We start from the raw sequence: 27,999 nt of genomic DNA on the forward strand, positions 1-27,999 counted from the left end.
CTACAAGACCGTCTCGCCTCCAATGCCTCCCTCAGCTGTGGCCCCATATGGGAAATGTGCAGCCTCCCCTGTCCCCACCTTCCAGCCCCCAGCTCCCTATAAGCCGAGCTCTCCCCCAGCTTCCTCAGCTGCCCCGTTCCGGGCTGCAACGCCCCCAGGCTACCGGGTAGCATCCTCCCCTGTGGCCAGTGGCTACAAGGCTGCCTCACCCACCCCGCCTGCCCCACCGCTGCCAGGGAGCTTAGCCACTCCAGCACCACCGCTGCCACTCAGCGCAGCCCAGATCAAGCAGGAGCCGTCAGAGGAGTATGAGCCCCCAGAGAGCCCTGTGCCACCTGCTCGCAGCCCCTCACCACCACCCAAGGTGGTGGATGTGCCAAGCCACGCCAGCCAGTCGGCCAGGTAGGGGCAGGGAGATCCCTACCCTGTCCTGTCCCCGTTCCTCCTGCACTGACATGCTGCATTTGACGCCTCCAGGTTCAACAAGCACCTGGACCGTGGCTTCAACTCCTGCTCCCGCACAGATTTGTACTTCGTGCCCCTTGATGGCTCCAAGCTGGCCAAGAAGAGGGCGGACCTGGTAGAGAAAGTGCGGCGGGAGGCCGAGCAAAAGGCTCGGGAGGAGAAGGAACGAGAGCGGGAACGAGAGCGAGAGAAGGAACGGGAGCGGGAGAAGGAGCGGGAGCTGGAGAGGAGCGTGGTAGGTCCAGAGGATGCTGGAGGCTGACCTTGGCGGTGGGCCACAAGTATCCTGATGCTGTTTCTTTGCTATCTTGCAGAAGATGGCCCAGGAGGGCCGGCCAGTGGAGTGTTCCTCACTGGGGCCCGTCCCCCACCGCCCTTCCTTTGAGCAGGGCAGCGCTGTAGCAACCGTGCCCCCCTACCTGGGTCCTGACACCCCGGCCCTGCGCACACTCAGTGAATACGCCCGGCCCCACGTCATGTCGCCCAGCAACCGCAACCACCCTTTCTATGTGCCGCTGGGTGCCATCGACCCAGGCCTGCTGGGCTACAATGTGCCAGCCATCTACAGCAGCGACCCAGCCACACGGGAGCGGGAGCTGAGGGAGAGGGAAGCCCGTGAGAGAGACCTGAGGGACCGGGACCTGCGTGAACGCCTCAAGCCTGGGTTTGAAGTCAAGCCGGCTGAGCTAGAGCAGCTCCACGCCGTGCCAGCTGCTGCCATGGATCCATTCCCACGCCATGGTGGGCTCAGCCTGCAGACGGCCCCCGGTCTCCATCCCGCCTTTCCCTTCCATCCTGGGCTGGGCCACTTGGAGAGGGAGAGGCTGGCGCTGGCAGCTGGCCCCACTCTGCGTCCTGACATGTCTTATGCTGAGCGCCTGGCGGCCGAGCGCCAGCACGCCGAGCGGGTGGCTGCTCTCAGCAATGACCCACTGGCCCGGCTGCAGATGCTCAATGTGACGCCTCATCACCATCAGCATTCCCACATCCACTCCCACCTACACCTCCACCAGCAGGATGCCATACACGCAGGTAAGGACTGCACAGAGCAGTGCTCTGCTCCTGCTGCATCCCGTCCATCTGCCTCTGGGAAAGCCCAAATATTTCTGATGCAAGATTAGAGGGCCCCAGCCCCACCTATTCACCCAGAACAGATCACCCTCACGGTCGTTGGACCTCTCATCCATGAAAGACACTGTCATCTTTTGCAAAAGCCACGTGAGTTTGCTGCTTGGTGGAGAGCAGAACTGTTTGCACCACAGCTTTTAGTTTGGGCCTCTTAGAATGCAATGCCGTGTGAGCACTGGCTCCACCACATTCTGGGGCTGTGGGCTGCATTCCTCACCCTAGGGTCTCCTGAGAGCATGGGCGCTCTGATAACAGCAGCCTCAAAAGCATCCTTAATGCCAGGGAAATGTTGACTCTGTAGTTTAATCTGTAGTTTGCTTCTGCCACTCTTGGGATGGGATAGGATAGAAGAGTGGTAAGGAACTGGAGGCAATCATCCTTCAGAATGGAGGCCCCTTCCATTTCTTTGTTCCATAGGATACCAAAGTAAAAAGCAGCTTAATGAAAATCTCATGGAAGCAAAGCCCATACTATCATATAATAGAAAGAAATTGCCGTGCCTACGGAGGTACTGTAAAAGGTCAGCAGGATGTGTAGATACCCACACTAATCATCTACAGCTGTTCAGAGGTGGCATTGGGTACAAGTGAATGACCTGGCAGTGGCTCCAAAGTACTGGAAAAAACAGTTTTCATATAAAACAGCATCTCACTTCTGGTACAGGCTAGATGGTAGAGCAGGCCCTTGCAGAACCAACTCTGAAGAGTATGGGCACAGAATATGGTCCACACTTCTTCACATGAAATTCAATGCAGGCAAAAGGAGTAATGCTCAAAGGCAATGATACTGCATTGCATGCCTTGAAATCATTCCAGCCCTAATGCAAAGCGACTTGCTCCATACTTGTTTTGCTGTTGTGTCCTGTGCTCTTCCCTTTGTGACTTACCAAGCACGAGACAACTACCTTTTGACATCTTTTCTTCCCAGCCTCAGCCTCTGTCCACCCTCTGATCGACCCCCTTGCCTCGGGATCGCACCTCACTCGGATCCCATACCCAGCTGGCACCATCCCCAACCCTCTGCTCCCTCACCCTCTCCATGAGAACGAAGTGCTGCGCCACCAGCTCTTTGGTAAGAGTGCTCTCAGACCTGCTTTACCCCTTCAGAGGGCATCAGCAGAGCACTGTGGGGCAGGGCAGCCATGGGGGGATCACAAGATTGGTGGAGATCTATGAGGCAGAGCTCTGGCATGGTGTGGGTTGCGTGTAGCACAATGCATGTTAGCAAGACTGGAAGATTATGTGCCATAGAGCCTTGACTGGTCTGTAGAAGCACGGGCAAGGATGAAGCTGTGACATTAACTTGTTCATTCTTTCATTTGTCTATTGGTGCAGCTGCTCCCTACAGAGACCTGCCGGGGTCTCTCTCTGCCCCCATGTCGGCAGCACACCAGCTACAGGCCATGCATGCGCAGTCGGCCGAGTTGCAGCGCCTGGCTCTGGAGCAGCAGCAGTGGCTCCATGCTCACCACCCTCTGCATGGAGTGCCACTCCCCACCCAAGAGGATTACTACAGGTACGTGCACCAAACTCACACTTGGACTGAGCATAGCAGAAACACTGGGAAAGAGGCAGTGTGTAAGCAGTGGGGTTGGAGATGTGTTTCCCTATATGTGTGTGGCTCCAGACTGACCCCATGCTGGGACTGGGGATTGCTTGCTGCAGTGTACTGCTATGGGCTGTTGGCCAGAGGCTGTGGTGGGGCTTCCGCTCCTGTCCTTGGCAAGAAATCAATCAAAACCCGTTTCACCCATGCCAGTATAGTGATGAATAACTGATACCTTTGCCAAAATGCCAAGTATTCGAAGGGCTGGATGCCCTTGTCAAGGCAAGGCTTTCTCAGAAGCTTGTTGGATGAGAAATGCAGCATATTATGTTTTGATAGCACCTCTTACATGAAGGATTTGCAGTGCCAAGCTGGCACTGCCATGCAGGACTAGGCTAGCAACTGGCATTTGCGCAACGCTAAATAATTTCTCCCTATATCTTCCCTCTCACACTCACCTTGTTTATCTCCTTTATCCTAGTCACCTGAAGAAGGAAAGTGATAAACCCCTTTAAATTGATTCCAACTGTCAACATGACATCCCCATGTCTTTCTGTGAATCAACCAAATCCCAGGGGAGGGGAAGCTGCAGTGATACGTATCAATCCTACCCTGCAGCACACTGCAAGAAAGGATGGGACAGAGCTATGATATGGCATCCTGGGAGCAGAACGTGGAGGAGAGCACACAGGGAGGGACTTTAACACCAATGATGGACTTGAAAGGATCTGTCCATGATTTCAGCAGAGCTCTGGAGGAATTAAAATCTGCATCACAAAGAGCTCAAAAAGATAAAGACTGGTGTGAACTCAAGATTACAGCAGCTCTATCCTTCGTTTTGAGGGAGCAGCTGTGTTAAATAGGAAAGGACTCACAGGACTTTACATACACGATGCCGCCTTTCCTGCTTCTGTGAGCAGGAGCTGCAGCCACGACGCACCTCTAAACCCAGTGGAGCCTTTCTTCTAGATGCCTCCTCTTCCCCCGCACTGTAGGTGTAAGATACTGCTTAGCGATGCCGAAAAGCAACACGGAACTTATTCAGATGAACCTGAGCAGCCTCTCATTCTCCAGCCTCCCTTCAGATGCAAGCAGTGCGTTCCCGGACCTTTGAAACATGGCACTGCTGCCCGCTGCCAAGGCAGCTCCAGGCAGCTGGGTACCAAGCGCTGCTGGGACTGCTGGGCGCAGCCATGCTTCCCTCACACCTCATGGATGGCCACAGCCCGCAGGCGCCCCTTGGTCCCAGTGCCAGGCCTGCCCCAGCGGCACCCCTGCCCTCAACCCCCAATTGGTGTACTTTGACTCATGCACATCCTATTAGACGTGGCAGTTTGATGTAGCAACGTGTGTCCCCTTCCCCCGCGTGCGTGTCTGATCTCACGGTTGTATAACTCGAGCGGTCCCCATATATATATTTACTTAACCATTAAAAGGAAAAGGAAACCAACCCACGGCCCAGATATGGAAAAATGCCCCAACCATGTTCCCCACGCACTCCCCACCACACATTCTAATAATTTATATATATAAATATATATATGAAGCTCTTAAAAAGAAAAGCAAACAAGCAAACAAAAACCCTTCCAGAATCAGACTCCGTTGTGTTCATTTCTCTCGCTCGGCGCCCAGAGGCACCCCGCTGGGTACGGGGCTCAGCCTGCCGCTGCGGCCCGCGGTGGGCGGGGCATTTGGAGGATACGCCCTCTGCACTGCACCTCCCGCCAATCGCAGCCTTCGCTCGAGGCCCAGTCGAGCCCGTCCTCCCTAAGGGGCGGGGCGTGCGCGCATTGGCACCAATAAGAAGCGGCTGATCTGCATACGGCCAAAGCCGCGCGGCGGTGCTATGTTGTGCGGCTAGGGCGGCCGCCAATAGCGCGGAGCGGGCGGGAGCGTGCCTGGAAGAGCAGTGGGGCCACTCGAACAGCGGTCCGAAACGAGCGGCCCACTCGCCCTTACGTAGGGGTAGGTCTGCGCCTTGCGGGCCCCCGCGCGAGGCAGCTTCCGTCAGTGATTTCAGCTCTTTTAGTATTTGTCCAGTAGGTTTCCCGCTTCGCGGGAAGCCCTACACTGCGGTGCAATGATAGGGCGGGGCGGCGCTTGCGCTGTGAGCGGGGGAGGCGGGAGGTTGGCTGTGAGGGGCAGCGCGGGGCCCCATGGCGGCTTCCGCCCAAGCTCCGCAGCCGGCGCTTAGCGCGGAGCAGGCGAAAGGTGAGCGGTGGAGGGCGTGGGTTGCGGGGTGGTCGTGGTGCGGTGTGTGAGGGGTTTATATCAACGCAGTGGTGCTGGCCGAGGTGATCAAGGCCTTCGGGGCGCCTGAGAACGTGCAGCGCATGGACGAGGCCCGGGAGAACGCGTGTAACGACATGGGCAAGATGCTGCAGTTCCTGCTGCCCGTGGCCACGCAGATCCAGCAGGACGTGATCAAGGCCTACGGCTTCAGTAGCGACGGCGAAGGTGGGCAGTCCTGGCAGTAGGAGGGCAGGGCTCGTTCCGCAGAACGCCGTCTTCCTTCTCTCTCTCCCTCCCTTCGCAGGGGTGCTAAAGTTCGCCCGGCTGATCAAGTCCTACGAGTCGCAGGACCCGGAGATCGCCAGCATGTCGGCAAAGCTGAAGGCTCTGTTCCTGCCCCCCATGACGCTGCCGCCGCACGGGGCTGGCATTGGCGGCGTGGCCGCCTCGTGATGGCGCCGCCTGGGCTGGTGCTGGTGGTCCCCGGGGTTCCGGTCGGAGCCTTCCCTCGCGGCTGGGGCTGTCTGCGCTGCTGCTCAGCCAGCCCCGGGAAACTGAGTGGTTAAACAAGGAAGATAATGGCGTGAGACGAACCGGCTTCTTTGTGCATGTTTCTGTTTCTGGCTGTGAATAAAATACGTCTTGAAAGGGCCCTCGTTGGCTAATGAATAGACAATATGAATGGTGCTGCTCTGCAGGTATAGGTCCTTCTTCCTGATGCAGGGCAGTCAGAGCAGTGCCCGCCTCATACGTGGTGAGACCTGAGCTTACCATACAAGGCATGTACCAAGTTCTGCAGAAAATGCACTTGATGATGCAAGTCTTAGTATGAAAGCACAACACTTTATAGCTGTCCCTTTCTTTCTTAATCATCTTAAAGAGATGCTAAGCCTCATCTAGAATCACAGAATAGTATCAGATTATGCCTAGTTGGAAGGGGCCCACGAGGGTCATTGAGTCCACCCCCTGGCTCCACGTGCAACCTATCCTAAATCAATTCAAACCCGATGTCTGAGAATAACATCCAAGCACTGAGCTTCAGCAGGTTGGGGCCGTGGGCAGCCTGTTACAAGGCCTCACCACCTTCTGGTGAAGACCATTTTCCTAACCCCCAACGTGACTCCCATGATGCAGCTCCATGCCATTCCCTCTGGTCCTGTTGCTGCCACCTGACAGCAGAGCTCAGCCCTGCCCCTCTGCTCCCCTCATGAGGAGCTGTATGCTTCTGTGAGATTCAAAGTCAATTTGCTGTTAACCAGAATTCCCAGATCCCTTCCAATGGGGCTGTACTCCACCCTCTCTTCCTCTGATCTATATGTAGATCCAAGGTTGCTTCATCCCTGCAGAATACAGTATTTGCTCGTGTTGAGCTTTACTTGGTTTGTGATTTCCCAGCCCTCCAATTTGTCAAAATGTCTTTGCAAGAACAAGTATTTACAAATGTGCTATTTGAAACTAGTACTAGTAATGTACTAGGCAACATGTTCCTGAAAACAATATTGTCTCTAAGATGCTGTAAATGTAAATGCAATTAAGACCACTGTCACCAACAGTCAGTACTGCTAATTCATACACTTTCCCATACACTCCTACAATGAGCTTCTGTGGCTGTATTCTTGTTTTCTGTCTAAATGGGTGGTCAAACTTGTCAGACTTCGTGATACAAGTGGCAACACGATGTAGCAAGGACTGGCATAGAGAGAGCAGGCTGTGCTTGCCCATTTTGGATGCAGACGATGTATAACTATTCTGCATTTCTTGAGACTGAGAGAGAAGTGGGCTCTCCCTGGTGTGAAGTTTTGTTATTTTCACCTTATGAAGAAAGGCATACAAATGTATAATTTTACTCTTCTGGTACATGTGCCTGTTGCCCATGGAAGCGCTGGGGTCTTTGGGAAGGGCTGAGAGCAAAGAAGGGCTCCCAGCCACCACAGGCTGGGAGAGTAAGCTAGGGCTGCAAGAGCTGTGTTGGGTTTTGCCTTCTGTGCCTTGGTTACAAACCAGGTAGGAATGTAGCTGGAGAGGGTGTGAGCAGAGTGGATAGGAAATAGGAAGAGGAGTCCATCCCTTCCGTTTCTACCTACCTCTCCCAGCCTGGCCTTTCCCCACCCCTCTAGTTATTTATTAGCTACACCCCAGGAAGTGTTTTGCAAATGGTGAAAACCAAGCCCTCTGCCTGAGGCCTGCTTTTTGCCTAGCCTGGAGCTACCACCTTTAGTCTGCCCAGAAACAAACAGAGCTCAGTCAGGATCCTGCCTGTGTGCATCAGACGGGTGAGTCATGGGACGCACGGCAAACCCATCAGCTGCTCCTTCCTGAGCCTTGACACCGACTGCCATGATCACCCAGCCATGGCAGCAGAGCACAAGTCCACCCCTGCTACTTCCAATCCTGCTTTATTTCTTCTTGTAGGACCTCCTGGTTTAGGGGTGTGGTACTTTCTCCAGCAGCTGCTGTTTAACCTCCCATCAGTGGGGATCTGTGTGTCAAGATCCTGATGCCATCCTGTGGGTGAGTGCTCTGTGTGTTAGTTAAGGCAAGAAAACAGAACTGGGGGGGAAAACAAAGATACTGGCAGTAGGAATTGGGCATATATGGGAAAAATACACCCTAAGCAAGGTGCTGGAGTACTAGAGTTTCAGTGTTTTTGTTATTGCTGTTACCATTGCTCCTCCTCACTTTGATAATGAACGAACAGTTTGTGATGCCCAGCCCACTGCAATTATTCTGCAAGCTGTGAAGCTGGAGCATTTCAAAATGTTTTTGTACAGAGGGCTGTAAGGTGGTTGACCTTTTTAATCCTAGCAATTTGTGATTGCTACAGTTTTAATTCTTTATGGAAGAGCAAGGCATGCAGTCTTTACCATCAGTATAAATGGGCATTCTGTTTTGAGGACTGCAATGGTATGGAGTAAAGAAATGCAATTTGCACCAGTCTGAATAGAACCTCCTTGTCGGGTGGTCACACAACCTGACAGAGCATCTAGCCTTGGCAGGTTATAGGATGATGGTCCATATGCCCATTCCCTAGGACCAGATGGCCTTCACTGCTATGTACTTCTGGGAAGAACTGCAATTCTGCCTGTCTCAGTGCTGAGAATTAGAAATAGCAAATGCAGTGCTGATTTTCAAAAAGAATCCAAAATAAAAGCCTCCAAATGTGAAGAAAGCACAGACCATTACTGTTGATATTTGGACAAGAGGTAGCAGAGAAGGCAACGACTGTGACATCAAAGGAGTCAGCATCTGCTTTTGTAAAGGCAAATCTTGTGTTGTAAAAAAGCCTGCAGATTTTGAGCAACTTAACAAGTTTGTGGACAAGAGAGACCTGGTTTTCCAAAAGAGGATTTGACAAGATTGCCTCATGAAAGACAAATCCATGACATAAAAGAGAAGGTGGCATTTTTCTTTAGTGAATAGGTTGTAGAAAATAGGGAAAGGAAAGTAGGGATATCCACTTTTTATAGCAAGTTGAAGGTATCATTGGTGTCATGATAAGGGTCTGGCCTGAACTATGTGCTGTTCAGTATATTTACAAAAGACCTATAAATAGAGCTTAAATATTGAGATGAGAAAACTAACTGTTTTTACAAAGTTATTCAGGAAAATGGGAAGCTGGCTCAATAATTGCAGAAAGACTTTATGATAATGGATGATCAGGTAATTGATCAGGAGATGAAATTCAATATAGGCATATGTAAAATGATATTCTTAGGATCATCAAATGGTTTGGGTTGGAAGGGATCTTAAAGATCATCTAGTTCCAGTCTTCTCTGTTGTGGGCAGGGTTGCCACCCACTAGCTCCAGTTGCCCAGGGCCTATCCAACATGGCCTTGAATGCTTGCAGAAGTAGGGCATCCAGAGCTTCTCTGGGCAACATATTCCAGTGCCCTCTGAGTAAAGAATTCCTACTAACATCTAACCTGAATCTACTATATGTTAGTTTAAAACCATAATCTCTGGTCCTATTACCACAGACCCCAATAAAAGGTCCCTCTTTCTCTTTCCTGTAGTCCCTTTTTAGGTACTGTAAGGCCACTGTAAGGTGTTCCAGACCTTTCTCTTCTCCAGGTTGAAAGATCCCAAATCTCTCAGACTGTCTTCCCAGGAGAGGTTCACCAGTCCTCTGATCATCCTTGTGGCCCTCCTCTGGACCTACTCCAGCAGGTTAATGTCCTTTTGGTGCTTGCGGGTCACAGAGCTGAACTCAGTACTGCAGAGGGTGTTTCATGAGAGTGGAGTCTCATGAAGAGGAGAACAATAATCATCTCCTCTCTACTGGCCATTTTTCTTTTGATACAGCACAGGGTATGGTTGGCTTACTGGGCTGCAAGTGCCAGATTTTCATCCACCAGCACTCCCAAGATCGGTTCTATTCTCAGTTCTGTATTTGTGCTTGGGATTGCTTGGACTCGAGTGCACTTGGCCTTGTTGAACTTCATGGAACTCTCACAGGCCTCCCTTTTAAGCCTGCCAAGGTCTCCCTGGATGGTGATACATTGGAGGTCCCCTGTTCCCTACAATGTGTTGACGGCATCTCACAGCTTGGTGCTGTTGGCAAAGTTGCTGAGCATGCACTCAATCCCACTGTCCATATCAGCAACAAAGATGTTAATAGTGTTAGCCCCAGTACTAACCTCTGAGGAATACCATTTGTCACCTGTCTCTACCTGGACATTGTGCCATTGACCAGAACTCTTTGAATGTGATCATCTAGGTGAATCTTTATTCAGAGAGTAGTCCTTCCATCAAATCCATGTATTTCCAATATAGAGACAAGGATCTTGTGTGGGACAGTGTCAAAGCCATTGTAAAAGGCTCCCGCATTTGTCAGGCACAGTGTGTTCTTGTGGAGAAAAATAACTCAGAATTTACATATGAAAGAGTTGTGAGCTAATGGTAACCTCTCAGGAGTGAGATTGTGACAGTGTACAAGTATACCAGTCCATGTGCACGTTAGCTTAATGTTCAGTTTTGGTGAGCAAATAGCAGAAATCATCACCATGTCTCTGTCTGTGTCTCGCCAACATCTTTAACACTGTTCATTTCTGTGTCACTCTTTGCCCTCTTCTCCAAAACAATACAACAGAGTTAGACACACCTCAAAGAGGGACAACAGAGATGATTTGGTGTAGGATAGCTTTGTATGGCGATCATCTAAATAAGGTTGGAGTCTTCAGCCTGGGAAACAGGTGAGGAAGGATACAGAATTTAGAGGTTTATAAAATGATGAGTGGGTGGAGTAAATATCAATCAGATGATGACTGACTTTTCTTTCTACAGCAATGAAGTGTTATTAAAAATGTGCAAGGGAACATGTTATAAGCAAACCAAAGGAGGTAGTTTACCAGTGAAACTCCTTGACAAAAGATGCTAAATTTCTTATGGATTTGACAATTGACTAAACTAACTGCAAACAGAGACTTAGGGAGTACAGAGAGGAAAAAAACCTCTGTGCATAAATGCTTCTTCTGCTGTTCCTTTGTCAGCCATTTCAACCTCTAGATGGCCTAGTCCAACCCTCTGCTTACAGCTCTAAAGCACCATAGTTGAGGTAGTTGAGGTTGCTTAGGGCTTTTTTCAGGTTAGTTCTTGCACATCTCCGGGAGTAGTTTCTCCAGTCTCTCTGGGAATATTGAGGCAATTGCTGAACCTCCCTTGTTGTGTGTATAATCTGAATTTCTTTGCTGCAAGCTACATTTCTTATTTCTTTTCCTTTTGCTGTGTTCTGTGGAGAAGAATCACCTCTAAACACCCCAGTCCCTTCTTAGATAGTCTCAGACTGCTATTAAATTCCTTAACAAGCAACTTTTCTCCAGACTGAACAAACCTAGCTCTCATTTTCTGTGGTGAACCCAAGCTCTTCATTGCCCTGGTGGCCTAGTGCTGGATTGTGCCCAAATTCTCAGTGTCCTTTTTAACACCAGTTCAGATGGAGGTGCCTTTTAATTACTTACTTTGTTTATCCTGTCTTCTAATCTTGTTCCAGTGCTAGCTGTGGCTTTTCTCCATGAGGAATTTGCAAGATGAGGTTCTACTATCTGGTGGTACTTAAAGCCAAACAATACCATAAGACTAGTCTCTTTGCTGAAATCTTCTGACCTGTTAATTATATTATGATAGTATTTTAGAGTCTCAATTATAATTTTGTGGTACATGCTTCCATATGACTTCATGTGAAAAAACTTGAAAACTGTGGGGAGTTGGCTGGGCAGGCAGGTGCTGCTCAGGGGCTGGTAGGCTAGTGGTGAGCATATGCTTGTGCATCACTTGTTTTGTCTATATATTTTATCATTATCATAACTACTGTTCTTTCTTCCTCTTCCTTTTTTTTTCTTTTAGTAAATAGTTTTATAGTTTTTATCTCAGCCAATGAGTTCTACTTTTTTTTTCTTCCACCCCCCCCAATTCTCTCTCCTATCCCCCTGGGAGGGGTGGGTGCGGGTGAATAGCTGTGTGGTGCTTAGTTAGCTGCCGATGTAAACCTCAGCAGTCCTTTTGGCACTCAACATGAGGCTCAAAGAGCAGATTAACAGCAGATTTGATCAGAGCATATTGAAACGAGTTGTGGTTGTTGTAGTTACTCTGCTATTTTTTTTTTATTATTTCAGAGCTCTTTCTTTTCTTGGAACTATATTATTTAACACCATATTGCTATTTATTTTCCTCATTGTGTTGTTTACTCTCTCTGAGTTGGATTACGTTTGTCATTTTGTTGTACTGTGTGATCTTGGTTTATGATATGATAAAATTACTGGTTGGAAAACTAATCTTGTGTTTGTGTTCAGCATTACAATCATCTCTGTGCCTGGGGAACCATATATTGGAGAATATTAGTAATTACACTCTTTGCTTTGTCTCCTCTGGGAGGTAGGCTATGGGGGAGACAAGGGAGGATACTTTCCATCTTTTCCTTTGCCTCACTTTCTCTTTCACTTTTTCTTCTTCCCCTAAACTAGTTACAGTAGTTCTTGAGAATTCTGGATATCTCTGAGATGTTCAAATCTGCATGTTCCTATTGATTTGTGAATGTGTTTTAGGTTTTGTTTAAGATTAAGCAACTGTTTAAGAATATCACCCAGAATTCTGTTCTGAGGTAGGATATATATGAATGGCAGGGAGTGTGGGATGGTACGGACATATCTAGGGCAATAGGGGCCCACAGTCTTTTGGAACTTCACCCCTGAATAACTGCGGAATCCTGTACATCCTGCCAATGTACTGTTGCCCTGGCAATTCTAGAGAGACACAAGTCACTGCAGTGTGCTGGGGCCTGGCGAATGCCTACTGAGCCTTTGTCAGTACTATTTAGAACATTTGAGGGGAAAAGAATACCTCTGAATCTGATGACAGTGCAACGAATGGGCCCTGCAACTTCTCCAACTCCTGTGACAGACCCTGTGACTGCTCCACTTCCCACAACAGGCCCTGATGTTGCTCCAAGCACTATTACAGGCCCTACAATTGCTCCAGTCTTTGTGATGGACCCTGTGGTTGCTCTAACCCTTCTGATGATGGGCCCTGTGGTTGCCCCAAACTCTTGCAACAGGCCCTGTGGTTGCCCCAGACTCTTGCAACAGGCCCTGCAGTTCATCCACAGAACCAACCAGTGGCAGTATCAGTTGTCCCTATACACAGGAGTTAAAAATGGCTGCAAAAAAAGTCAGCTGTCCTGCTAAGACAGAAGGAGGTGAAGATGAACCAGATGAAGCAGGGCCATAACGAGAATGGGAGGAGCACAGAGAGACAGAATTTATAAAGGAGGCATAACATCTGACCCCTAACCTTGGGTGAGCTGCAAGATATGCAAAAAAATTTCAGCCGTTGTCCAGGCAAGCATGTTGTCACCTGACTGCTCTGGTGCTGGGCTAATGAGGCCAGTAGTCTGGACTTAGTGGGCAGTGAAGCCAGGCAGCTGGGATCTTTTTCTTGGGAAAGTGGCATTGACAAAGCAATTGGAAAAGGGACACAGGCCTTCACTGTATGGAAGAATATCTGTCATGGTTTTATGATTTTTGTTATCATATTTCATATCATAACATAACATAGCGCACTGGGAGTTAAAGAGGTAATGCTCCAGTTCTGTGGATCATCAGTAGTTCCGAGTACACCTGTTTCAGAAGAGAAGAACTACATACCCTGGAGGACTTTGTGTTTCCATTTTCTGTTCAGAGGGAAAGATCGCAGGTCATGAGACGCCTCTTTTTCCCTTTCTGCTTGTCCTGGAAGTGTGTGTGCTCCGTAGTCATCTCGCCTTTAGCCTTAGAAGAAGACCTTTGGCTTTTGGACGCCCTCTCTCCTTTTATTTGATTTGTTGGCTTCATTCCAATTATACTGCATCATATTGTGTTATCTTGCATTCCGATATCTTTTCTAGTAAATTAACTTTCCTCCTCAGATTATTGCCACTGTTTTGTTCTTAGGCCCGTCTCCCTGCCTTCTCCCTTTTTCCCCTTTCCCAGGATGTGGGTCCATGGGTCCCTCTACCCCATTAGTCATGGAGCTGGGCTGAATCAGCCTGTAAACCATTGACAATATCCTTTCAAGGAAGATCTGCTGTGTTACCTAGGCAAATGGACCACCATGGAGAAAGGTATCCAGTGCCTGATGGAATTAGCTGTGCTGGAGATTATGCGTAATATTTACTTGGATGGTAATCAGTTATCCCATGATCCAGATGATATGAGGTGCCCTCAATCTATTTGGCAGAGATTTGTATGGAGTACACCACCATCATATGCCACCACCCTAGCAGCAATGACCTGGAAAAATAACAAAAAAACAACAGCAGATGAAGTGTCTAGCCTACTTCAACAATATGAGGAAAATCTGTCTCCCTACACACGTGTCAGCTGTAGAAAAGCTGGTTCAGTGGCTCAAAGAAAAAGTATAAGTTTTCTCCCCAACCTATACAAACCAGTATCTCAGCTATTAGAAGTCAGTGTTCCTGTGTTCGAGTGAGAGAATATAGTGACACCACATTGTCACCCTGTGGTTTTACTGTGTGACCATGGATAAGATATGAGGAAGTGGGATGGAAAACCCACTTTGACCCTGTAGGCATGGATATGTGAGTTGCAAGGAAGAACAATTTAAAAAAAGGGTTCTTCCAGAAAAATGGCCGCTCCAGTTTCCAAATAGCAAAATGTTCCTAGATAGACAGATGGTCTGATCTTATTTCTGACGTTGACAGTGAACCTTCTCATACATGAGAACTGAGTAATGAATACAGTAATCAGAATCAGAGGTGTCCTGCCTCCAGCCAGGTGGAGGAAAGGGGCAATCAGTTTTACTGGACTGTGTGGATTTGACAGCCTAGCACATTAGAACTACAGGAGTGTAAGGGCTCTAATGGACACCGGTGCACAGAGTAATGACATCAAGTTATAAAGGGGCAGAACCCATCTGTATTTCTGGAGGGACAGAGGGATCCCTTTTCATACTGTTTCTCACAGTATCCTTCTGGACAAAATGTCCGCCATATGGCTAGACAAAAACATAACGTGATGGGTGAGCAACTGGCTGATGAGTTGGGCCCAAAAGGTTGTAGTAAATAGGGTTACATCAGGCTGGTGGCTGGTCACTAGTGGGGTTCCCCAGGGTCAGTTCTCTTTAATATTTTCAAAAATTACTTGAATGTAGGACTAGAAGGTGTTTTGAGCAAGTTTGTTAATCATACTTAATTGGGAGGAGCAGCTGACTCCATGGAGAAGCTTTGCAAAGAGATTTAGACAAATTAGAGGACTGGGCAATCACCAACCACATGAACTTTAGCAAGAGCAAACACCAGATTCTGCACCTGGAAAGGGCTAATTCCAGCTATACATACAGACTGGGGGATGAGATGTTGAAGAGCAGCCCAGATGAAAGAAATCTGAGGATTTTGGTCAACAACAAGTTGACCAACTATATGATTCAACAGTGTGCCCAGGCATCCAGGAAGGCTAATTGTATCCTGGGGTGAATCAAGCATAGCTTTGCTTGCTGGTCAAGAGAAATTATTTTCCTACTCTACACTGCACTGATACTGCCTCACTTAGATCATTGTGTTCAGTTTTGGGTGTCACAGTAAAAAAAGGATATGAAACTATTAGAGTGTGTTCAAAGGAAGGCTTACAAAGATGGTGGAGGGTCTAGAGGGGAAGATACATGAAGAGTGGCTGAAGTCCCTGGGTTGCTTCAGCCAAAAGAACAGGAGACTGAGGGGAGACCTCATCGTGGCCTACAGCTCGTCATGAGGAACTCCTCTCTCTGATGACAAGTGATAGAACATGAGGGAATGGCATGAAACTGCAAAAGGTTCTGTATGGCTATTAGGAAAGGTTCTTCACTGGAGGGTGGTTGGGCCCCAAAACAGGCTCCCCAGGGAAGTGGTCACAGTCCTGAGTTTGCTGGAGTTCAAGAAGCATCTGGACAATGCTTTCAGACATGTGGTCTTTTGTGGAGTCAGGAGTTGGACTCCATGATCCTTATGGGTCCTTTCTAACTTGAGATATTCTATAATTTGATAAGTAGTAAACTACCTGAGAGTGAAAAGCAATATGCCTTGTTCACTGATGGGTCCTATGGGACAGTGTAGAAAGCTGTCCTGTGGGACAGTGTAGAAAGCTGCTGTATGGAGTCCTACATGATGAGTTGCAGAAGCTACTGAAGGTGACTTGAGGCAATTTGCAGAAGTGAAGACCATTCAACTAGCTTTAAATATTACTGAAGAAAGAAGTGGCCAACACTATATCTCTGCACTGACTCCTGGGTGATGGCAGATGCACTATGGGAGTGTTTGCAACAGTGGAAGCAGAACTGATAGGGCAGTGGCAAACTCATCTGGGCCCATGCATTATGGAAAGATATTGCTGCTTGAGTAGAGAACATGACTGTAAAGGAACGTCACTTAGATGCCCACATACCCAAGAACTGTGCCACTGATGAACATCAAAACAACCAGCAGATGGATCAGGTCTCTAGGACTGAAGTGGCTTAGGTAGATCTTGACTGCAACATAAGGGTGAATTATTTCTAGCTCTGTAGGCTGATGATATATCAGGCCATCAAGGAAGAGATGCATTATATAGATGGACTTGGGATCAAGGGGTTGACTTGACCATGGGTGCTATTGCACAGGTTATCCATGAATATGAAAGGTGTTAGAATTAAACAAGACAAAGAGATAAAACCTCTTTGGTATGCAGGACAATGGCTGAAATATAAGTAAGGGGAGGCCTGGCAGATTCACTGTATTAAACTCCCACAGACCTGCAAGTGCAATGTGCTTATAATCGTGGAAGCACCCACCGAATGACTGGAAAATACCCAGGTTCTGTGCCACTGTGTGAAACCATCCAGAATTGATTTTCCCTTCATAGCGTCTGGTATAATGCTGTGTTTTGGTTTTAGGAGAAAAACACTGTTGATAACATCCCAGTGTTTTAGTTGGTGCTGAGCAGTTCCTCAAAGAGCCAAAGACATTTCAGCTTCTCAGCTTCTTATACTGTCCTGCCTGCAAGGGGAGCTGAGGGGGCACGAGGATCTGGGAGGGAACAGGACCAGGACAGCTGACCTAAACTGGCCAAAGGGATATTCCATACTATATGACTTCATGTGAAAAAAATTGAAAGCAGTAGGGAAATGGCCAGACAGAAGCTGCCTGGGGACTGGCTGAGCATCGGTTGGCAGGTAGTGAGGTTGCTTGTGCATCACTTGTTTTGTATGTATATATTGTTATTATCAGAACCATTATCCTTTTTTTCCTCTTTCTGTTTTAGTGAATAGTTTTTATCTCAACCCACAAGTTCTATTATTTTTTTTTTCTTTCCAATTTTCTCCCTCACCCCACTGGGAGCAGGGAGTAAACAAATGACTGTGTGGTTCTGAGCTTATTTAGGTATAATATGTTCTTTGTGTAAAATTTGTTTCATTGGGTCTCTGTGCCTTTAAAGTTTTCTTATTTTAATATCAGTTTTAAGTCAGTACAGCTGGATTCCTGCAGCTTACCACATCCCAGCTTATTATCTGTGTGAAACTGGAAGTATTTCAAAGGAAGCTGTTTTTGGTGCCTGATCTGTCTTTCTAGCAATGAAGTTTAGTTTCTCCATTCGTGTCTTCTGTACTTCCCTTTGGTGTTAGTTTCTGTATGTCTTGGCCATTGTGAGCAGCCTGTTCGGTTCTTTGTAAGATTTGTGGTACGTAGGGAAGTCTGCAACTGCTGCTACTTGAAATGAGTAAATCTCATTTTTTTTTCCTTCTAAAACAACACACATCTCAGCTACTGTCTGTGGTAGCTGAGATGGTAAGAAGAAAGAGTCATGCTCCGTCACTAGCTGGATTGCCTTCTGTGGCTTTTACTTTGCTCCCATTCTTTCATGATAACTGCAGACTTTAAAATGTGCTATGAAAAAGGATAGTAATGTGCTTCAGCTGTAGAGAAGTGGAAATAGTTTTCTTTCTTTTAATCTGGATGTATGGATTTACAACTTTGACCTCAGTATACTGTACTGGGATCTTGAAGGTCCTAGACCAAGCTGTACTGGTGCTGTGTGGGTCCACCATAGGCTGTAGCTGATGGTTCTGCCCTCTGCCTGGTGTCCTGGGTGCTCCAACATCTGTCTCCCAGCCTTTTTGAGCTTATTCTAGTTGTACCCTCCAGGTAGGCTGTGTCCAAGATAAGAGTGCTCTGCTTAGAGTGCTAGCCTATGCCTCTTAAAATCTGCAGATCTGGCTTTACTCAGATTCCCTCTGTGGCTGCTTAGTGCACACAGGATATTTACCTGCCTAGTGGGGTCATGGAGGTTTCATCTACACGGCTGAGAGCAGCCCCACAGAGCTGGATGCATGTCTGGTGGTCATAACATGTAGGGTGCTTTATTGCTGAATGCGTACCAGCAGCATGTGCTGCCTGTTTTACCCTTGCAGATGTGTGGATGACCCTAGGCAGCTGTGGTCACTTTAGTACCACTGCAAGGACTTTGGAGTGGAGAGCACTTGTATTTCTTATTGACCTCATGAGAAAGAAGGGGAACAGAGGTCTTGCAGAACTGAAATTTGTGACCACAGCTGGGTCCCAAGAAGCACTAACAGAGTCAAACCTGATGTGAAAAAAAAAAACAAAAACCAAGAGCCCGAGAATAACAAGGGGGCTGGGGAGGAAAGACACAAAAGGAGAAGCAGAAGTGTGTGCAAAGCAGCTTGGGGCTGAGGAGCTGATGGTTCAGAGTACTTCCTGTTCCTGGAGCCGCGTGTGCTCAGCTGCACACCAGGTTGCTCCTGCCTGTGCTCTACAGCACAGAGGGCCAGGAGATCAAGGCACATACTCAGAAACAGAGTGATGGAGAGGCATTGAATGGACTAACAGTAGACTTCAGGAGAGATACATGGCCAGCTCCCAAGAGAAGCAGAAACAACTTAGTTGCTCCACTGCTGATCTCCGACTTCCCTTTTCTCACCAGTGCAAAGAGACTTTTCCTCTGTATTTTTTGAGTTGCTTTGGTGATAGCCACTTGACCTCCCCTTCTTTTTTCCCTTCACAATGGTGAGGTAAGAGGGTCTGACAAGTGTGTGTATGTGTGTGTGTAGGCAGGGGAACCAGCAAAATAGGACAGCTCGGAGGGGATCACAGTGGTAGCTGTAACTCAACTGAAATCCTTCATGGGCTTGGGAAGGTAGTGGTTACAAAGGGTATTCATGCTATTGCTGGCTGTTGCCTGCGTGGATATCCCTAAGGAATAAGATGACTGGAAGCCACTCTTCACTGTACAATAGTGGTGCCTGGCATTTTTTGTTTACTTGTTTCTGTTTTCATCTCCTTTTCTAGGTGGTTTCATCGTGACCTGAGTGGGCTGGAAGCTGAAGCCTTACTGAAGGGACGAGGTGTCCATGGGAGCTTCCTAGCCAGACCCAGTCGAAAGAATCAAGGGGATTTTTCCCTTTCTGTTAGGTAGGTAACTTGGACTTCAACTGCTGTTTTTCCAAGGTCACATATGCAAAATGCTTAGATCTTCGTTTGTCCTACAGTCTCTCCTTCAACCTGTCCTTATTCCTCTGACTTCTTTCCAAGCTGTAAAAGGACCTGAGCTACCCAGTAACTTTTAGACACTCCCTTAACTTTCATCAGGAGCTTCTTTTTCCAGTCATGTCCTTCCACTGGGATGGTTTGCTGCAGTTCCATGGTAGGAGGTGATGCAAGTGGGTGGCTCCAAATTTTCTGGTTTTTATTCAGCTGCCTCACCAGACTATTCTGTGCCTCATCCCTCAGGGTTGGTGATCAGGTAACCCACATCCGTATCCAGAATACTGGGGATTTCTATGACCTATATGGAGGAGAGAAGTTTGCCACACTTTCAGAACTGGTGGAGTACTACACGCAGCAGCAGGGCTCACTGCAAGACAAAGATGGAACCATCATTGACTTGCGATATCCGCTCAACTGTTCTGATCCCACTACAGAGAGGTATGGAGAAAACCAAGCATTGGTATGTCTGTGATGACATGTTTCATGCTCTTCTCTCTACCTGGCCCACACCTCTAGAGAGAACCTTGCAAAATGCGTCTCCTGGTTCCCGCATCCTCCTGTGTTTCCACAGGGATACCATCCTCAGCAATAGCTGGATGTAACTTGACATGAGAGCAGACTTGATGGGGATCTATTTATACTTTTGGTTTCTTGTTGCCTTCGTGATTTATATACTGTTCATAAAAAGCAGGGGTTGTGGTGTTAGTTATGTATCCGCAGTGGTATGTGGGGGTGACTTGGTGTGTGGGAGCCCTCAGCCTTCCCCAGACCTGCTCTTTTGGGCCTAACTGACTCGTAGCTGAGTGGGGCCCACATTCACCTGCTATTCCCAGCCTGCTGAGTCTCCTTCCTGTCCTCACTTTGCATACCTCTGCGACACAAAGTTCCTAAATCAAATCAGGTGGTTTTGCCCTTGCATCGAGCCTTCAGGCTTGCTGACACAGCTTGGGGGGTGTCATGCCGTGCTCTGGGGTGAGTACAGACTGCTTCATGGGGAGCAGACAGGTCCTTCTCATGCACCTGGGGACAGGGAACTGCAATGCTGGGTGAGAAGCAACTGGGTACACCCCGTGTTGCCCCTGTGTCCTGACTGTCCGCTCCATTCAAGGCCGTTGGGCTGTGGCCCTACTGCTTCCTCCCTTCCTCCTGCGGTTGGAAACTTCTCCCCCCTGCTCTTACGAAAGCTCCTCTTACTCTCTCCCCAAGTGATTTTCCATCACGTGGGTTTGAAGAGCTGGGCTGTGCTGGGGGAGGGAAGGGGGGAACAGGACACATTAACTCCTTCCTACCTGTGGAGTATTGGCCTGCAGACCCCTTGATCAAGAGGGCAATCAGCTGTTCCCCAGGGCAAATGTTGACTGGACACTTATTTGGGAAGAGGTTCAGAAATTAATAACTGCCATGCAATAGAAGTCCCCAGCTACTTCTTGCAGAGAATGGGGTGAAGATCAGTAGAAATTAAAACACCCTAACTAGCTGAGGATGGTAACTGTCTGTGACATCTCAAAAGTATTCTTAGATGATGTGTAGAGGACTGTGTTGTGCTGAGAAGAGCAGGGGTGAATGAATGCCCTGTCTGTTTCTGTTACTATGGAATGGAATCCTGCACTAGATTTTAGTTCTTGGGGATAGCAGAGGAGCTGTAGCAATTCAAAGTCCATCATTAATACCACTGCTGCCCCAGACCTCCATCATTAATTACTCAATCGGCAGCAAACCTGCTGCTATGGATCTACCCACACTCAGCATCTGCCTGGCCTTTACTGCAATGTGTGCAGTGATGTGTGGAGCATATCTGGTGCTTATTGCATTACCTGAAGTGAGCAGAGCAGGAAGAGGCATTGCAAGTCAGCCTGATGCAAGAACTACCTGCTTTTGAAATGCTGCTCACCGGGGAGATGGCCAAAATGGCGGTGGCTGCAGTTGCTGGGCACTCTGTGGAACGGGACAGAGCTGCAAAAAAAAGCCGTGCTGGTATGACAAAGCCCCCAAACACACAGCCCAGCACATGGCTTCAGCTGCAGATGTGGCTGTCCCAGAGACAGATGGGCCTTTTTGAGCCAGTCCCATCCTTGCTTGAGAGGGCCCAAATCTGCTCTCTGATACCTAAGTGGGGAGCACCCAGCACAGAGGCACCGGGGCTGTGGTGGCCTCTGGGCTCAGGTATGTCCAGATCCAGCAGAGCCTACACAAGCAAAGTGGTACTGGATGGAGTGAGATGATTCAGAACATCTCACAGCATCTCAATTTACTACAATTTGCATGTGTTTCCCTACTTATCGGCTCAGTAATGCCCCCAGCACCTTCTGGAATGGTCCCTATGGCTAGTCTGATTGCTGCACTGTGATGTTTTCATAGAATGGAAATTATCCTTTGACTGAAAAGACAGCTGAGTTTCAGAAAACAGGGTTGTTACTAGAGTTCCAAGAAAAGGATCTTTCCCTAGATTAGTTCTTTAACAAGTCTGAACTCAGCAAAGCCATCTGAGTGCTGCTAAATCTGATGGGATTGTTTCTCACTGGGGGCTTCATTCTGTTTTCTTTAGTGTTTGAATTTCCAAAGCATCCTGTAGCAGTAAGGCTAGAATCCCAATAATGCTTAGAGATACTGAAACCCACAGATTTCCTACCTGAACTGATCCGAAAGCCAATAAGCATTGCTTACCGTGCTTTCGTATATAACACACTTGGTGCTTTCCCACTGTACTTTTTGCTCCTTGGTCCCTTTTAGCTCCACTCATCCCTTGCCCTTTCCTTTTCTTGGCAGCTGTCTAATTGCTGTGTCACATACTTTTCCCAAGATCTTGCTTCTCCATTGGTATCCCTCCTTTCCTCCTTCCTCTATTTCTCCCCTCATCTTTTTTCATCCCCCCTTTCTCTCCTTCCCCAGGCTGTCTGGCACTTATCAGCTCAATGTCATCCACTTACTTGCATCTCCACCTCTTCTGATCTTCTCTTATTTTTTTCAGGTGGTACCATGGGCATCTGTCAGGTGCTGCAGCTGAATCACTTCTCCAAGCCAAGGCCACCCCATGGACCTTCTTGGTGCGGGAGAGCCTCAGCAAACCTGGGGATTTTGTCTTGTCTGTCCTGACTGATCAACCTAAACCTGGGTCTGATGCTCCACCAGCTGGAGCAACCAGTGCCTCTGGGGCCCGTCTCAAAGTCACCCACATCAAAATCATGTGTGAGGTGAGCAGGTGGGAGAGCAAAAGGAGGAGGGAGTAGATGTTTCTACCTATTTCTGCTATCTCTTCAAGAGCCCTGTCATCTTGATGACCAGTATTTATGAATTTGGATCAAAGTGCTGTCACCTTGCAGGTTCCTTATGTCCTCATGTAGGACAGGGTGACCATTGGCAGTGCTGGGCGCTCAGACATGGAAGGAAGCAGGATGAGGTGTGACTGAGAACTCCAGCAAAGAGAGTCGAGTGAAAGAGATAGGAGGATTCACAATCTAATGATGAGTTTATCAAAAGACTTAAAAGCTCTTGGCAGAGGTGGAGGTATCGGCAAGGTCTTCAGACTTATTCTGGAGGATGTTGCACCTCTCTATAACAAGTACTCTCTCTTTCATATGAAGCTATACAAGAAATGGAGGGAGATTTCAAGGACGGAAAGCAATAGGCCTTAAATGAGAATTGAAGGCAATATTTCCTCCAGGCTTCCATCCACTAAGGAGTCAGCTCACCATGAACTCGGTACTGTCAAGCTACCATTTGATGACTTTTTTCTAGATGGCACAAAGTGGTTCCTACGACATCGAACCTCATATTCCTCTTTTTTCCTGAGCATTATCAGATTTGCTTGCAGGAATGTTATGGGATGTAACATGTTCTTTCTCCATTTAGAATGGACGTTATACAGTGGGAGGTACTGAAAAGTTTGACAGCTTGGCTGATCTTGTGGAGCATTTCAAGAAGACTGGGATTGAAGAGGTGTCTGGCTCTTTTGTATACCTGAAGCAGGTAAATTCTGTTTCTTCTATTTCTCAAGGATCGTTCTGAGGGATTCACTGTTTGTGTGCGTTCTGTCACTCCTTGTTTTCCACAAAGGAGACTTTGATCTCCAGTAGCATCTCTCTCTCATGCCAACCTGTTGTATTTTCCCATCCCCAGCCCTACTATGCTACAAGGGTGAATGCTGCTGACATTGAGAATAGAGTGCATGAACTGAATAAGAAGAGTTTATCTGAGGAAACATCAAAGGCTGGATTCTGGGAGGAATTTGATGTAAGAAACAGTGGGGGGATATTACTCTGGCTTTTTGGGGAGTTCCTGTGCACCATTTAATTATCCATCCCTGATTTCTTTTTGGAAATTTTTCAGGCAATCTTGTAAATTAATGTCAATTTGTCTCTGAAATGTCTATGTTTAGATCTCAGGAGTAAGCATTATTTTTAAGTGAGCCCAGTGAGATAGAAATGTACTTTTTCATGGATAGAACTAGTTGCTAAAACAATAAGAGCATGAACCTTGGACTTTTCAAGGCTAGGTTAACTTTTTACATTTCTACTCCTCGACAAGCATGCCCACGTATCCCTAGAGTTACCACTGTTCCTCTGACCACCTACTATGTTATTGTGATCTTGCTGTAACTTTTTTCTGGTTTCAGAGCCTGCAAAAACAGGAAGCCAAACAACTATTTGACCGTCATGAGGGCCAGAGACCTGAGAACAAGAGCAAGAATCGATACAAGAACATCTTGCCTTGTGAGTCTATCTCCTCCGCTGTAAAAAGAGCAAAAAGATGGAGACAGGCAAGGAAGAGGTGTCCAAGTTACCTCTGGCCCTGCCTCAGCCTGTTCTGTCCTCCAGATTGGATTAAAAAGTCTGGAGCATAGAAGATTTAAAAGCTGATAAAAGGTCACAGCCTTTTCATGCTCTTGAAGGAGGGAAGCAGGGAGGAAAGCATTAGACTAGGTTATGGGATGGTCTGTCATGGGAAGCAGGAACTGGAAGCACACACTAAAATTGCTCTCACCCCGGAGAAGAAGTGGTGAAAATGTGGGGCATGCTGTGTACACTGAGTAATATGAATAAGGTGGCAAGAGTCAGTGAGGGAGGTTTGTGTGGCTGGGCACAGTGTGTCTCATTGCTCTGTTTATTCTTGACTGCACACCTAGTTGATCACTCTAGAGTCATCCTCCAAGGAAGGGACCCAAATATCCCTGGATCTGACTATATCAATGCCAACTATGTAAAGGTGAGATTTTTGAAAGATGGCTGTATGCCCTAAGTGGGAGAGGGACTGCCAGTTCCTGCCGTATCCCTGATCTTTCCCTTTCCACAGAACAATCTGATCAGTCCGGATGAGTGCCCTAAGACCTACATCGCCAGCCAGGGTTGTCTGGATACCACTGTCAATGATTTCTGGCAAATGGTGTGGCAGGAGAATACACACATTATTGTTATGACCACACGGGAAGTAGAAAAAGGACGGGTAAGAAGGTGTCTTGAAACTGCCCTTTTTCCCCTTCAGTCATAGCTGTTTTCTTTCTCTCTCCTGCCTTCTGCCTGTCTCCACTTTACCTCTTCTCCACACAGAATAAATGTGTGCCCTACTGGCCAGAGGCAGGCAGCACAAAAGAATATGGTCCCTACCTTGTGGAGAATGTTGGGGAGCATGACGCATTGGAATACAAACTCCGGCATCTCTGTGTGTGTCCAATAAATGATGTGAGTGTGCTTGGTTTGGGACTGTTCTGGAGCCCGTGGGTCTAGCAGTCACTGTATGTTTAAGGCTGGGAACTACTGGGTGCTGTGGTTGCATTGTTCCATTTTGGGCTTGGACCACTGGTGAAATCACCAACGAGCGCTCAAGGAGAGCTTTTAAGCCTTTGGCTTAAGACCCAGCTCTCCCCAGGACAGTGGCCAGGGATAATACTGGGCTGCAGTTTTACCAGTAAGATGTTTTTATTGTCAGAGTGAGGCTGTGCGTGAGATCTGGCAGTACCAGTACCTGAGCTGGCCTGACCATGGTGTCCCCAGTGAGCCAGGAGGAGTGCTGAGTTTCCTCGATCAAATAAACCAGAAGCAGGAGAGCATTCCAGATGCGGGGCCTATTCTGGTGCATTGCAGGTTGGTACAAAGGCTGAGGTTTAAATCATTCTCCATCTCTTTCACAGGTCAAGGTGTAAAGTCTTTGTCCTGCTGCACTAGCTGTTTTTTAGGACTTGAACCCATTGACAATTCTTATTCCTTTTTGATGTCCCCAAACCAAACTCTACTGCCCGTTGAATCCTTGATTATTTTGTGGCAGTGATGAACAGCTGCTACAAGTGCTGCATCCTTCCCCAGAAGCAGCTGCATATTGTTTCAGGATAATGGTGGCTGGGTGGATGTAGGTATAACTGTACAGGCAGCTCTGATCTCTGCTTGTCCTCTCCCTGCAGTGCTGGGATTGGCCGCACTGGGACTATCATCGTCATTGATATGATAGTGGAAACAATCTCCACCAAGGGTAAGAGGACCTCATTGTGTCTTGAAGTAATCTGGCCCACGCAGTAAGGCTTAATGCCAGCAGCAGAAGGTCTCAGTGGAGGAGAGCCTGCCACAGCCATGATAAAGTTGTGCTATCCTTGGTCTACGGCGGCTGCTGATTCTCTGAACTGTACCCATTTACTGTGGCTTTCACCTTTCCTGAGCCCGAGCTCTTCCTCCAGGGCCAGGCTTGGAAGATCCTGAGCAGGAAAAAGGGATGGGAGGTCCTTGCAGGGGTAGGGGTGAAGGGAGGTGAGAACTTCTTGAATGAATTCCACTGTGACAGTTTTTGGCAGAGAAGTGGGAGAGGGGGGTCAGCAAATACATCCAAAGCTTTTCTGGTACCCCTTGATAGGGCTAGACTGTGACATTGACATCCAGAAGACCATCCAGATGGTGAGGGCCCAACGCTCAGGGATGGTGCAGACAGAAGCCCAGTACAAGTTCATCTACATGGCCATCTGCCAGTTCATAGAGACAACAAAGAAAAAGCTGGAGGTTATCCAGGTGAGAAAATGGGCTTTCCTATCTTTGGAATTGAGGCCGTGTGTAGTGTTAGCCCTAAGCCCAGGTGCTCTATTTCCTAAATGTTAAGCTAGCTTTGGAACCTACATAGACTATGACGATGAATCAAGATTTGAGACTTCTCCCCAATCCTTTAAAATTCAGGTGACAATAGCAGCAGCTCACGTACCACTCTGAACCACTAAACAGCAGTTTTAATGCAACTATTTCAACTACATTCTATATAACTTCCCTAAGGGTGGTTTAGTTACAAGCTGAATCTAAGACAAGCAAAGATTTTGCTCTCTACTTTTGTCTTCCCCATCCTGGTTTTGTAGTTGTCTCCCAAACCTCTGTGAAAAGGGTTTTCTCTTACTTGCTGATACTAGCATGCTTTCTCTTTCTAGCCTCTGACATTTACTACCTGCTGCTGTTTCATACTGTTTAGCCAGCACATGACAGTGAGGTTTGTTGGTGCCTCCAGAAATTTGTTGCCCCTCTAGTCCCTTCTGTACAAGGATGCACGCATTTTCCTGCTGCTCACCTCTGCGCCACCTGTGGGCAGTGCATGTGAACTTAACAATCCACCACCCTCTACTGAGATCCTAGCATGATACCTGCATGATTAAACAGCCCCAATTCTTCCACTATGCCTCCTCTCATGCTTCTCCCAGACCCCATTCTTCTCAGCTTGAGTTTTCTCTCCTGTAGTCTCAGAAAAGCAAGCAAAGTGAGTCAGAGTATGGGAACATTGCCTACCCACCTGCAGTGAAGAATTTGCATGCCAAGGTCTCACGAAAATCCTCCAAGTAAGTGCTGGCGTAAGCCTGAGGTTAATCTATGCTTGCTTCTGGTAGTGCTCTTTCTACCTGCTGGCTTGGCTAGGCTTTTCCTTCTGCTCACTTTTTCCTGTTTCTTCCTGGTCTTGCAGGCAGAAAGAGACAATTTATGAAAATTTGGGTAAAAAGGAAGAGAAGGTACGGAAACAGATGTCCTCGGAGAAGAAACTGAAAAGCTCGCTGAAGAAAAAATAAGCACAGATTGCAGGTAGCCCCAAGGGAGTTTCAACATGGAGTGCACGATGGGAGCTCACATCCATGCTGCCCAGTCTCACATTTCTGTCTCTTGGACAGTAGACCTTCCCCATTCCTTCCATGCCATCTTTCAGAACTCTGAACCAGGCTGCTTTCTAGCTAGCTGACCGACTTCAGCATCCCTTGCCTGTACATGCCTGTGACAACTCCCACTGCCCTTCATCATTAACAGGAAAAATCACCTCTTCTTTCCCTTGATCCTCGTGCACTGGCACTCAAACTCACTGCTGCTTCAGCAGTTCCTCTTTTTGAGGAGTTAAGGAAGAGCTTTACAGGAAATACATCTCTATCTGCCCCTTTGAGTTTAGCCTGTTTAGCATTCCCTGAGAAATCATCTTTTAAAATCTGGCATTTCTGGCCTGTTTCAGCTTAGCTCCTCTGTAGTTCAACAGGAAACTTCCCCTTTTCTCTCTCCTGTCCCTCTACACAATAATCTTTTCTTTTCCATCCTACAATTGAATGATGTAAATATGCCAGACTTTGGTGTGACGGTCATTTTATCTTCTGTTTGTAAATAAAGGTGTACTTGTTTGAATGCTGACCCAA

At 47.7% G+C, this 27,999-nt stretch overlaps 3 protein-coding genes and 1 non-coding gene across 5 annotated transcripts; all 4 read left to right on the forward strand.

The window, feature by feature from the left end:
* Positions 1 to 6: 6 nt before the first annotated feature.
* Positions 7 to 4,588, forward strand: LOC100548938 (atrophin-1-like). Its single transcript, XM_010717789.2, has 6 exons — positions 7 to 402; positions 478 to 700; positions 780 to 1,497; positions 2,521 to 2,664; positions 2,928 to 3,108; positions 3,620 to 4,588. The coding sequence occupies exons 1-6, from the start codon at positions 23 to 25 to the stop codon at positions 3,651 to 3,653; spliced, it is 1,680 nt and encodes a 559-aa protein (XP_010716091.1). The 5' UTR covers positions 7 to 22; the 3' UTR covers positions 3,654 to 4,588.
* A 372-nt stretch (positions 4,589 to 4,960) lies between these two features.
* Positions 4,961 to 6,022, forward strand: C1H12orf57 (chromosome 1 C12orf57 homolog). Of its 2 annotated transcripts, none has more exons than XM_010717801.3 (3): positions 4,961 to 5,103; positions 5,419 to 5,595; positions 5,675 to 6,022. In XM_010717801.3, the coding sequence occupies exons 2-3, from the start codon at positions 5,472 to 5,474 to the stop codon at positions 5,821 to 5,823; spliced, it is 273 nt and encodes a 90-aa protein (XP_010716103.1). In that variant the 5' UTR covers positions 4,961 to 5,103; positions 5,419 to 5,471; the 3' UTR covers positions 5,824 to 6,022. The 2 variants fall into 2 exon arrangements, with proteins under 2 accessions (XP_010716103.1, XP_003202727.1); XM_003202679.4 differs by lacking the exon at positions 4,961 to 5,103 and adding an exon at positions 5,227 to 5,349.
* Positions 5,147 to 5,206, forward strand: LOC116216230. The gene has a single exon (XR_004158684.1). It is a non-coding gene; the product is annotated as a U7 small nuclear RNA (small nuclear RNA).
* Positions 6,023 to 7,489: 1,467 nt separating the features above from the next.
* On the forward strand, positions 7,490 to 27,994 carry PTPN6 (protein tyrosine phosphatase non-receptor type 6). The gene is made up of 16 exons (XM_010717807.3): positions 7,490 to 7,643; positions 7,783 to 7,881; positions 19,179 to 19,301; positions 19,620 to 19,814; positions 22,345 to 22,567; positions 23,226 to 23,342; positions 23,493 to 23,606; positions 23,989 to 24,085; positions 24,499 to 24,578; positions 24,666 to 24,815; positions 24,920 to 25,051; positions 25,299 to 25,453; positions 25,768 to 25,835; positions 26,211 to 26,362; positions 27,071 to 27,168; positions 27,291 to 27,994. The coding sequence occupies exons 2-16, from the start codon at positions 7,868 to 7,870 to the stop codon at positions 27,391 to 27,393; spliced, it is 1,821 nt and encodes a 606-aa protein (XP_010716109.1). The 5' UTR covers positions 7,490 to 7,643; positions 7,783 to 7,867; the 3' UTR covers positions 27,394 to 27,994.
* The last annotated feature ends 5 nt before the right edge of the window (positions 27,995 to 27,999 follow it).

Source organism: Meleagris gallopavo, chromosome 1, assembly GCF_000146605.3.
Source record: "Meleagris gallopavo isolate NT-WF06-2002-E0010 breed Aviagen turkey brand Nicholas breeding stock chromosome 1, Turkey_5.1, whole genome shotgun sequence".
In the NCBI taxonomy this organism is placed as follows: domain Eukaryota; kingdom Metazoa; phylum Chordata; class Aves; order Galliformes; family Phasianidae; genus Meleagris; species Meleagris gallopavo.